Below are 12011 nucleotides of genomic sequence, written 5' to 3'. Positions count from 1 at the left end.
CAAACCCTTTCACGTCCATCAGGTGAGCACAGATTGAAACGGGACTCATCGGTGAACAGAACACAGCTCCACTGTCCATTTCTCCAACCTCTGTGATCATTTGCAAAACGCAGTCGTTCAACTCGATGCATCCTGAGAAGTCTGGGACCAGTTGCAGGTCTACTTGATATCAGTCCACTTGCTTTCAACCTCCTTCTAACTGTTTTGGCCGAAATTGGGCGTCCATGCATGTTAACAAATTGCTGGGCTACACTAGTAGCTGGCAGGTTGCGCTTCCTAAGAACTCTCAACACCATATACCTGTCTTCATTTGGATTTGTAGCTCTTGGACGACCCGAACCTGGTCTTCTGGTATATTTTAGGGTCTCTCTATACCGTTTTATGGCATCATGGGTTGTGCTTCTAGCCATATTCATAACATTTGCAATGTAACGTAGACTGCGTACATCATCGTAAAGGGCTACAGCTCGAGCCACATCTTCAGGTCGCATCTTGTTTTAAGACAAATGTTACAACCCCACTAAAACTCAGAAAATGTAAAAATAAAGAAATAACGAATGATAACGATAATGAAGCACAAAATGGTTGAGACAAAATTGTTATAGCTGAGACTCCGAAAGCAAAATTGGAATATTTGGTTGCAATGGCTTGTTTATAAAACAAAAAACAATCAACAATGTATACACGTCTCCATAACAACAGATGGCTACCATAATATTGTATGAGAAGATAATGTTTTGCAAAATACCCGCAAATATTAAAGTGTCCGTTTTTTTTTTGTCCCCGAGTGTATTTTGTTTGTTATTAAATACACATGACAGTAGGCCTATATTTTATACGTGAGTAGCATTCTCATTTTTCAGTGCCTATACTAATATGCAGATGTAACACACGAAACGAAGCGGGCAGACGAGTCAGAGTCCTCATTTCCAAGCGAAGCTAGTATAATCCATGTGCATCTAACTTGTGCTCAAAGAAAACAAACGCAGGACTCTACTCATAACTCATAACCAGAGCTAGGATGTTGGTACCGAAACTGTTAAGTTGTGTGAGCTTGGACTATATCTCTACCGAATGAAAAGTAGCAGCGCAACTCTCAATGTCAATGAACCAGAACGACAAACGTGTAACCATGTAACCGAGTGGTAACCACATTTGTAATCCAATCGTCAACGGCCTTAGAACAAGAAAACAATAAACGAATTATATATATATATAATATATATTATATATAATTTCTAATTATAAACTTCGTAACTCCCAGTGTAAAATAATTTACCCATACATATAAAAATAACATACAAAGTATACAATTATGATTCTAGCCTTATTATAATAAGTAACAATGAACATTTTCATTTATCAAAAGAAATACTTCTTTTATGTTAGGAAAAAAAATTGCACTCTGCTGAAAATATTCGTTCTACGTCACAAGACTTTCCTGGAGCAAATCTGGAACATGACAGTATTTCTTACTATCATCAGGTGAACAACAACTTTGTGAATGTAATAGTGTATATCAGCCGTGGCAAAAATGTGATCGTGCGCCGAGCCACTGTGTAACCTGCAACGTGCATAGCACATATGGAGGGAGGTGGACACCCGAAGGGGAACTGAAGCAACTGTCTGACTTATTAACGGATTTTCATTTTCCTAACGTCAAGCACTTAAATATAATTTTATACAGTACAAGGTTACAGACTAATGTTTAGTACGTGTAACGAAGAAAGAAATGAACAAGAAAGCATAGGACACATTATCACAACCTAAAATTAACTGTCTTCAGAATGTCTCTGCGACAGAGTTTCAAAATCAGGAATTATGTCACTTACTGCCAGTCGTAGTTGATCACGAAAGTATTTGTCTGTCAGTCGTGATCTAAATTTGATTTTTACTATTTTCATTGTTGAAAATAATTTTTCAGAAACGTAAGTTGTAGCGAACAAGGCTTCAAAGAGCAAGCGAAAGAACGAAGCTTCGGATATTTATTTTTTGGCAAAGATTTGAAAAGTTCAACATTTGTCAAGTCCTTACATCTAGCTTTCATTTAACATCACATTGTAAATCTGTGAGTTTAAATTGAAGATCTAACCGCATTATTTGTACATCTCCTGAAAAAGGATCGACGTACTCAGATAATAATAACAACAACAATAATAATAATAATAATAATAATAATAATAATAATAATAATAATAAAACTTACTGGCTTTTAAGGAACCCGAGGTTCATTGCCGCCCTCACATAAGCCCACCATTGGTCCTATCCTGTGCAAGATTAATCCAGTCTCTATCAACATATCCCACCTCCCTCAAATCCATTTTAATATAATCTTCCCATCTAGGTCTCGGCCTCCCCAAAGGTCTTTTTCCCTCCGGCCTCCCAACTAACACTCTTTATGCATTTTTGGATTCGCTCATACGTGCTACATGCCCTGCCCATCTCAAACGTCAGGATTTAATGTTCCTAATTATGTTAAGTGAAGAATATAGAAATAATAATAATAATAATAATAATAATAATAATAATAATAGGCATAATAATAATAATAATAATAATAATAATAATAATAATAATAACAACAACACTTAACCATTTAATGTTTCATGAGTGACATGTAGTAAATGTCATTTTATGTTATACAACCGTTTTCCTCGTAATACTTGTGAACAAATCACACATTTAATATTCTCATCATATTGGCAGCAAAAAAATGCGTCCTCCCATCCTACTTGAAACTTTCGTTTTTGTAGAGGTACATGGTTTCGAGAGAGACATTGCGACGATACGCCACTCGCAGGTCAGAGACAAATAGAAATGGAACGGAATTTGACTCCAGTGAATGAGAGGGTGGGGGTTGGGGGAGGTAGGAATCAAGAGAAATGCATAGCTATTACGAGCCACAATGTACTCGCGAGTCACATTTTCGCCACGGCCTGTGTATATCATATGTGTGTCACATAATATTAAACCCGTAATTATTATCAATAAAATTTTTCATTTCTATTGTAATGACAGCTAGAAAGTTCGTATCGTAATTCTGATGTTGAATAAACTTGGACTGTAACGCAACCGAATGCATAGTAGCACAGCAGCACGAGACGTCAACAGACCAGCAAAACAAACAAGTATTGACGGCTGGTAAATAAACTTGTCTTTGAACCAACATTTAACGAAGAAGAATCCGGGGAAAAATAAACGTGTTACATACTCCTGTTTGCGTAATTATTTAATAACAGATGAGTTTACTTTTTTGGAATCATTCATAATATTAACATTATGTAAATAATACAATAATAACACAATAGCTCACTTTATTCAAGACTTGAACTATTAATATAAATTAACAATATTCTTCAAACTATTCACGACTGTACACAGTTCCACAGAATGATACTATGCGTTTATGTGAACTGCGTATCGCCTGCAGCGAGCGGGAGCAGGGCGAGGCACGGGTGGCATCTAAACTCCTCGCTGTACTTCACTGAAATCTAATGTTTTGGTACGAACTTCTACATATGCTCATAAACGAGACCTCAGTGCTGGTCGCGTGTGAGCAGCTGTGCTTGTGCATTGCCTTTTCCACTCTACTTCTGCAAACGTGGAGAGGCAAAATATATGCAATGTATAGGCATATTTATTATGTGCTGGTGTTATTAATATAAGTATTTTAACATATTTGTTCCAAATTATTTATTTATTCCTGAGCTACCGGAACACAAAGGAGAATACTTACATTTTCATGCCTGAACCTGGTAAGAATTTTAATCTCTCTCAGTGTTCGCTGACAGTATGTCTGATGTTCAAATGGCGATATTTTTTTGATTGCTACTTTGGTTTTTGTTACGTTGTCATATGCAGATCTGAAAAGAAAAGAAAAACATATTATGATTTAAGGCAGTTGTTAACTCCCAAAGAACTGGAAATCAGAAATGCAAGTTAAACACATTTTCCTCCCTAATAAAGAACAAATCAATCGCTTTATTAAACAGATATACAAAACTCCAAATTAAAATGAGTACTAGGCCTATATTATTAGCAGTTATTCTAAACAACTCATATGAATGTAAAACGGTATATATATATATATATATATATATATATATATATATGTGTGTGTGTGTGTGTGTGTGTGTGTGCGCGCGCATGATGGCGCGTGCATGTGTTTTGAGTGACACACACTTGTTTCTTTCTCGGACTCCTTTCCGACCAGGTTCATAAATAAATGTCATACACAATGAAGTTCCATTAAACAGCCACGATTTAATGAGTTTCGGAAACAAAGAAGGTGCGAAAAGGAGGACAAGAGTTAATGTAATTTTAGATTATATTCAGGACTGTTTGGGTAAACGATTCAGATGAGGATGAGGACGAACAGGGGATGAAACCCAAAAATATTTGATGTTTGCGGCGAATGAATTCAGCTCTCATCATTTATGCTGATATGACCACAGTCGTGAGGGCAAGTTCTATTATGAAAATCTGACAGATTTACAGGAAATTGTGACCCAGAGGAGCGGAAACAGTTCGGATTTGACATGATTTTTTTGTAGAATAGAGTCTGTTCCTCCTCGAGGAAATAGACTCCATATCACGACGTGAGCTGCAACGAGTGATGGAGAATTTAAGACAGTGCCACAAATGTATAGAAAATGAAAGAGGACAATTTCAACACCTTCTTGAATAAAATGGGTGAGTAACACTTCGCCATAGCAAGAAGCGAGCCCGCGTACCGAGAGCAAAATCGCCACAATAATAATAATAATAATAATAATAATAATAATAATAATAATAATAATAATAATAATAATAATAATAATAATAATAATAATGTCAGGCAAATTTTACGTCAAACATCAACCACGACTCAGAAATAGAGTCCAACGCTGTAGTATAGCAGTTCAGGAAGGTATTTTCTTATTAAAAGCATTAAAAATTAATCAACCACCATTCGTTGAAAGCGGATGGAAGTGTGCGTAGATTCCCCTATTTCTTCTAACTTTGATAAATTTGTGCACATTTGCGCCCGCCGGTATTTCTATGATTCATCGTGCTCCACTCTTACGACTTTGTGAACCTCATTTCAGAAGTAGGATGTCATTTGGTTTGTTTTGTTTGGAATACTGAATAGTCTGTGATTTTATCTTTATTTTAATATACAGTAGAGCATCGATTATCCGAATAGCATTCAATCGAAACATCGGTTAACCGAAAGCGTTCCAGTCGGCAAATTCAAATTGCGCGCGCGCCATATAGAAGTTCCGCTAGAGCTGTTTGCGAGATTTGGTGGCAAAAAAACTAGCCTCACCTCTGAAGCAAAAAAAAAAAAAAAAAAAAAAAAAAAAAAAAAAAAAAAAAAAAAGTTCTTTTTCTAAATTGTAGACCTATGTACTTCAATGGCCATTTTGAAATTGTCAAACTAGGCTAGTCAGTTCTCTGTCTTATTTGTAAGACGGGTGATGCAAAATATAATACATTTACAGTTTTTTGTTTAATATCAGTGTTTCCTTGTTTCAAACTGCTTCTATGACACAGGTACAATTTGTTTTCGGAAATGAACGGTTATCCGAAAAATCAGTTATCCGAACACACCTCGTCCTCAATTGTTTCGGATAATCGATGCTCTACTGTACCAAGGTAAGAGTATATCGTCATTTGCAACCTAATTTTTCTACTACGCTATATCTGTAAAGTCTTGCTCTTCGACGTGAAAACGGTGACTGAAATTACGGCATAATCTATTGATTATTGTAATGTATATGTCTTAATAAATTTTAATCGGTTATTTAACGATACTGTATCAACTGCGTCGATGGAAGTCACGATAGCGAAATATGGTGTTTGGCAAGATTTTTTTTATATTTTTTTGGGTTATTTTACGACGCTTTATCAACAGCTTAGGTTATTTAGCGTCTGAATGAGATGAAGGTGATAATGCCGGTGAAATGAATCCGGGGTCCAGCACCGAAAGTTACCCAGCATTTGCTCGAATTGGGTTGAGGGAAAACCCCGGAAAAAACCATAACCAGATAACTTGCCCCGACCGGGATTCGAACCCAGGCCACATGGTTTCGCGGCCAGACGCGCTGACCGTTACTCCACAGGTGTGGACATTTGGCAAGATGATACTGAGGATTTGCCATGTGATTAGTATTCGTCTTTTCTTACAGCTGAGGAAAACCTCGGAAAATCCCAACCAGGTAATCAGCCCAAACGGAAATCGAACCCACGTCCGAATGAGTGTCCGTATCAGTGGAAAAACACCCTACCGTTTGAGCTACGCCGGTGGTTTTTAATGTATCTTACTTGATCATTTGGACACTTCTATTGGAAGCCTATCGGCACATACATTATTTAGCGTTCTTATTAATTATTGTAACTCTTGCTATATCAGATACCAAGAGTTAAAGCTTGGAATTCACAAAGAGGCTCTCGGAAACAAGAAATAAAGATTCTGCGAAAATAGCAGTTAAAAAATAAAGAAATACTTCAATCAGCAGCAATAAAATATATATATATATATATATATATATATATATATATATATATATATATATATATATATATATATATATAAGCAATATATTGAGGCGTCAAATATTGGGCATGGAGCATGGTTTAGTTCCAGACAAAAAAAAAAGTGCGTTAGAACACATTCGGAAAAGTTTTATGCTATCAATTTTGAAATGAACTTGATTGAACTGAGAAAACTGGCACCTAGATTTAATAAGATAAACATATAGGCCTACTGTAAAATAAATTTAGTATACAGCAGATAATTGTAGGCTATGACTGGGTGTATGTATGCTTTATCGCAGTCCCCGTCTTATTCTACGAGTATGAAAGGGAGAAGGACTTCCTTACTGAGTTAAGTCGCTTAAAAATTAATATGACAGACTACAGAATTGTAACAAAGCCATTGCTCCTTTCATATTCTGAATCTGTATAGTATAAGGTCGACGAAAATGAATTATAATTATCATATACAGTACATGGTTAGAAACTACTTAACTATATTTTTTTATTTCTAAATTTAATAGTTTTGAAGGTACGACAAAAGAATACTACGAAATAAAATTAAGAAATGAAGGCTTACCAACGAGAGAGAGTTTATACGAACTATGTAAGTATTTCTGTACCGAAAGAGGAATGGAAGATACTAGAATAAGGGAAGATTTATATATGCTAGCTGCACATTGCAGCTTGAAACGTGAAGTACATCTTAGGCAAGTGAACAAATACTAATTGTAACAACTTACTAAAATGAGTTGAGTCTTGCACAAAACTAGACGAAAGTGCAAGATAAAACAAAAAATATATTATATTAAATATTTAAATTGTATTGTATTAAAAATGGCATATCTATGTGTAAAATTATAAAGTTTGTAATGTAAGATTTTAAATGATTCTGTATATGTACTTTTTGTCTGTGAACTATAATATAATAAATATATATCATATACAGTACACCTCAAAGAAAAATATCAATATCGAAGAAAAAAGAATAACTTTCATTCACAGACAAGTACAGAGAAAGGGCAAATGATCAGAGTGATGATGGCTTACGCAAATATTGCAAGAACATCAATTCCTTTCTTTATTATAATGAAAGGCCACAAAAAGAAGAAAGAGTTCGTACCGGCTGTAATGTAATGCTTATAAATCGCCAAGTACTTGTGCTGTGATGTCTGAATCGGTATACAAAGAAAGAAATATGACAAATTCATTGACCACTCCATTTCGTTTTAAATCATTATGACATGTTTCACTTATTCTAAATGGACATGGAAGTGAGCTCATTGTGAAGGAAAATTATCAGTAAAACGCTGCCAAGGCTTCAAGAAAAATTCTTCTCTGATAAGAGCGGTGAAAAATGGACACAATGTTTAGACTGTGAGATGTAATACCATAGGCTACAAAGTGCACAGGGAACGGTGAAATTAATAAGCGTACATTAGTAACATGGGACCGTCTGTCGGTCTCAATGTATTGGAGTCCATTGGACATGTTACGGCAATATAAGAAAAATCTAGTTCTTAGAGACTTCCACATGCTCTTGTGTTATATTACCATCAAAACTATGTATAAACTTATATTCATATTTAATTATTGCGTAAAATATAACAAATAGAAACTTATACCGCCACAGTGGCGCAGTGCCACCGCGCTGAGCTTACAAAGTAAGAGGCCGGGTTCAAATTCCCGGTAGAACCACCATAAATGTATAATTTATGTTGGGCAAGCCCGGGATCCAGGTAACAGGGTTTTTTCCGAGTACTCCGGTTCCCCTGTGACATCTCAACATTTCTCAATCATCATCATTAATTACAAGTGCAATGTAGATCTACTATCTATGGTGCACTCTGGTTAGTCTCTGAGGGTCGTATTCATAGACATTCTTAGCGCGGGCTTCCGGTGGATGATCAGCGAACTAACATTTTTCGTATTCATAAACCTGTGTTAGCGATATGATATGATATGATATATGATATGAATCCTGTACAAATAACCAGTGGATATCCGGGGCTAGTTTAGCACGCTCGTAGCGCGGGCTAGCGAAATGTCTATGAATAGCACCCTGAGAAACTAAGTGGACTACACTTCTCGGCACTAGCAACATCTGTGAGTCACACTTGTATACTCGGGCGAATAACGGCAAAAAAAAAAAAAACTTGCACGCACGCACACAATAAATAGCGTAAAATGAAACTGTGGAAACTGCTTGTCCCCAAACAGCTTACCTACACAATGACTCAGCTTCTACGTGTTAATACTTTCAAGTTTCTAGATTAGTAAGCTGATTACAAATGATTTCGTTGGTGCAGAGAAATATAACGCTAGTCAGAGTATCACCACAGTCTAGTATATACAGTCACGAAGCTTGGGTTGTGAGGGTGCTAAGAACAATAGACTGTGCCGGTACTATTCGCATCGTTTATAATGAGGCGATATTAGCGATCCCAGTGGTTAGCAACTATCTATGGATGCATATTTATTACGTATTGAGCTTCGTGACTGTATATACTAGACTGTGGTACCACTCTTCTTTGTGGTGCGTGTTGTGTATCCCGAGAGGTATACGCTGGCCAAGTAGAAAACACCGCCACTGGATTTTACAAATGAAAGAGTCCGAAAAAAATTTGCTTGTAAATAACTCGACAAACCTTAACATAAAATAGTGGTTATGTTCAAAATGCAGTATAATATAGGCCTAGTATGTGAGAAAGTTTATGTCATTTAATGATACCATTTACTAACTTTTGGACACTGGCTGCAGTCTTGGCAAATACAGTACCTAGCTGCTAGGCAAAGCCCTCAGTTTGAGTGAAATTTATGTCACAATATTCTTCGCTGTTGTCTCACCTTAACCATATTGTCAGTGTGCGTTTCCATTTAGTACCGGTTTTTTCTAGCTTAGACATGAAAGATGCTAGAAACAAAAATGGAAGCATGATGACGTCGGAAAGGGCCACACCCACTAAGTGATACTTGCTCTCATAGAAGACTTCCCCGCTTCCCTTACTTAGGAAACTCTTGCTTTATGATGTCACCAATGAAAAGCAAACAGGAAGTTGATTGATCAACAGACATAATTAATGATCTTAAACAAGTAGTTCCTCGAAGCTATTGGCTATGCACACAAAATTTGTATACCTGACCTAATTACAAGAAGACAAATGAGTTAGAACGTCTCCAAATGTATACCTATTGCAACTCCATCCTCAATAGAGTGATTCTTTTCTTTTTTTTTAAAGCCATTTAATACGAGATTTGTGAAGAACTTCCCCTGAACTTTGTTATATGCCTACATAACCAATGGCTTCTGAAATGGGACATACAGTTTTTGCTATGTATTTTGCACAGTAACTGAAAACCTCTATTTTACATTATATTGTGTCAAATTACCTACGAGCATTTTTATATGTAATCCGTCCTATTTTTAACACAAGGATTTTATCTTATACCTTGACCAAAACTACTTCCGACTAGACAGCTTAAAGATAAAGGGGAGCAGTGTTGTCATGTTGCCCATCTTTCGTGTAAACGAGAGAGCTGCCGACAGAGTGCAGTAATGAACGGCTGACATAAACACATAATATATTTCTAAGCAATTTGTTGAACACTAGGCATTAAAATTGGTGTACATTATTATTATTTTTATTAGTCTACTACTAGTAGTAGTAGTAGTAGTAGTAGTAGTAGTAGTAGTAGTAGTAGTAGTAGTAGTAGTAGTAGTAGTAGTCATTATCGTCTTCAATGTAATACCGTTAGAAAAGCGTCGAAAGGACTGTAAACTGTAAAAACAGGTTTAAATTTAATACGAAGCCTTTACTTTTATGAGTGCCGGTTTCATCAATGTCATACTGTTAGAAAGGTGTTGAAAAAATGATAAACTGTAAAAATATTCTTCTTCTTCTTCTTCTTCTTCTTCTTCTTCTTCTTCTGCTTCAAGCTGTAGGCTTTAAGCCCGTTGCGGCTCCTTTATTTCTTGTATTCATCTTTTTGCTGGTCGGCCGATGAAAATATTTATGATTAAAAATCTACACGGCCTTTTTCTTTTCCAATATCAATAACACTGCTCTTATTAATTTTAACACAAGCAGCAGTTCTCATTACGACTTGCGCCAAAGGTAAAAAAGGCCCGCCATTATCTTTTTCCCTCTCAAAATACTCCCTTACATTACACACCATCTCTCGCACTTGACTCTTTAACGGGGCACCTTGGCCAATATTCTTTGTTCTCCGCCAGACTTTTCTTCCTTTCGACATTGCACAAGTCACCTGTTTAGAAAATTTCGCACGAACTAGAAAACGCACACTAGTCACATACTCCTCCAATAACAACGAAGATAATACGTCTAATATAATTTAAACACAATAATTATCGATACACTAAAACAATAATACAACTAAATAATATTTTTAATTTACACAAAGCACGCACTAACCAGCCAAGTCAAAGTCATTCCGGGCATTATATTCACCACTAGGCCATGGTATTCACGTGCAACTTGTAAACATATACCTGGCAACACCGTCCCTTCACCATGGTTACGCGTCTCTCGTGAATGGTTGATTTGAATAGTTGCGATGGTAACATGCTAAAGGTCGGAAGTAGTTTTGGACAGACCATAGATTTACAGTTTTTATATTTTACTAGCCTTACCAGTGCGCTTCGCTGTATTTGTTAGAAATATATAAAACTGATTGAAATCTATATTTTCATATACAGCTTTGTTATTACTTAGTGAATAACAGCTTATTCCATGTTGCAAGACATTTGCTCCTGAATTATTTTCAAAGCTGTATTTAAAACTATGAATGTAACTGTTATTATCAAGCAATACCTTCTGGAGTAGTTCAATAAATTCCACTCTAAGGTGGATACGACATTAGGCCTAACAGACAATTGGTCAGCGTCTGAAACAAAATATACTTGTAGGAACTGAGGGGTTTTACTCTCAGTTGGAAGATTCATATTAAATGATAAGCCTATGACTGAACTTTAAATGTTGGCATAAAATTTACTATGTATTTCTTTTACACTAAATTCTTTATGTATTTCTTTTGCACTAAACGATGCTACATGGAGTAAAGTTTTGTAATGTCTTAAATTATTTAAAAAGTGTACTGATAATGGATGTGCTTCTATAACTAATCCTAAGTTGTTAATTGGTTGTGGGGGCTCTTGAATCTCAAGAGTAAAAACTTTTTCAACATAATCCGTTTGGCTCATTACCCCATTTTTTTGCATTAAATTTATTGTATATTTTATTCATTTTACCTATTTGAACACAAAATGAGCATAATAAATATTTGGATCATAATGGAATGCTAAACTAATATACTATTACAGCACACTAAATCAATTTCTCTGAGAGCGTTAAGCACTGTTTCTCCTTTCTCGAGCCTGGAATGTTCGAACTCTCTTACAGGCAAGTCGATCAAAGCCTTCGATGCTAGTTTCCCTTAGTCGAGCCGCTGCAATGATTGCATTGTTAGTTTGTAAA

At 35.9% G+C, this 12011-nt stretch overlaps 1 protein-coding gene across 1 annotated transcript in view; it reads right to left on the bottom strand.

Moving 5' to 3' along the window:
• rl (Mitogen-activated protein kinase rl) overlaps positions 1-12011 on the bottom strand; it is a 536876-nt gene that overhangs the window by 113138 nt on the left and 411727 nt on the right. Inside the window, exon 2 of the mRNA XM_069827948.1 lies at positions 3737-3863. Within this exon, the coding sequence (XP_069684049.1) occupies positions 3737-3863 (127 nt within the window). The remainder of the gene's footprint in view (positions 1-3736; positions 3864-12011) is intronic.

The sequence above is a fragment of the Periplaneta americana genome, chromosome 1, assembly GCF_040183065.1.
Source record: "Periplaneta americana isolate PAMFEO1 chromosome 1, P.americana_PAMFEO1_priV1, whole genome shotgun sequence".
Taxonomy (NCBI): Eukaryota; Metazoa; Arthropoda; class Insecta; order Blattodea; family Blattidae; genus Periplaneta; species Periplaneta americana.
The sequence above is the reverse complement of the archived record's forward strand: the minus strand, read 5'-3'. Positions and strand labels throughout refer to the sequence as shown.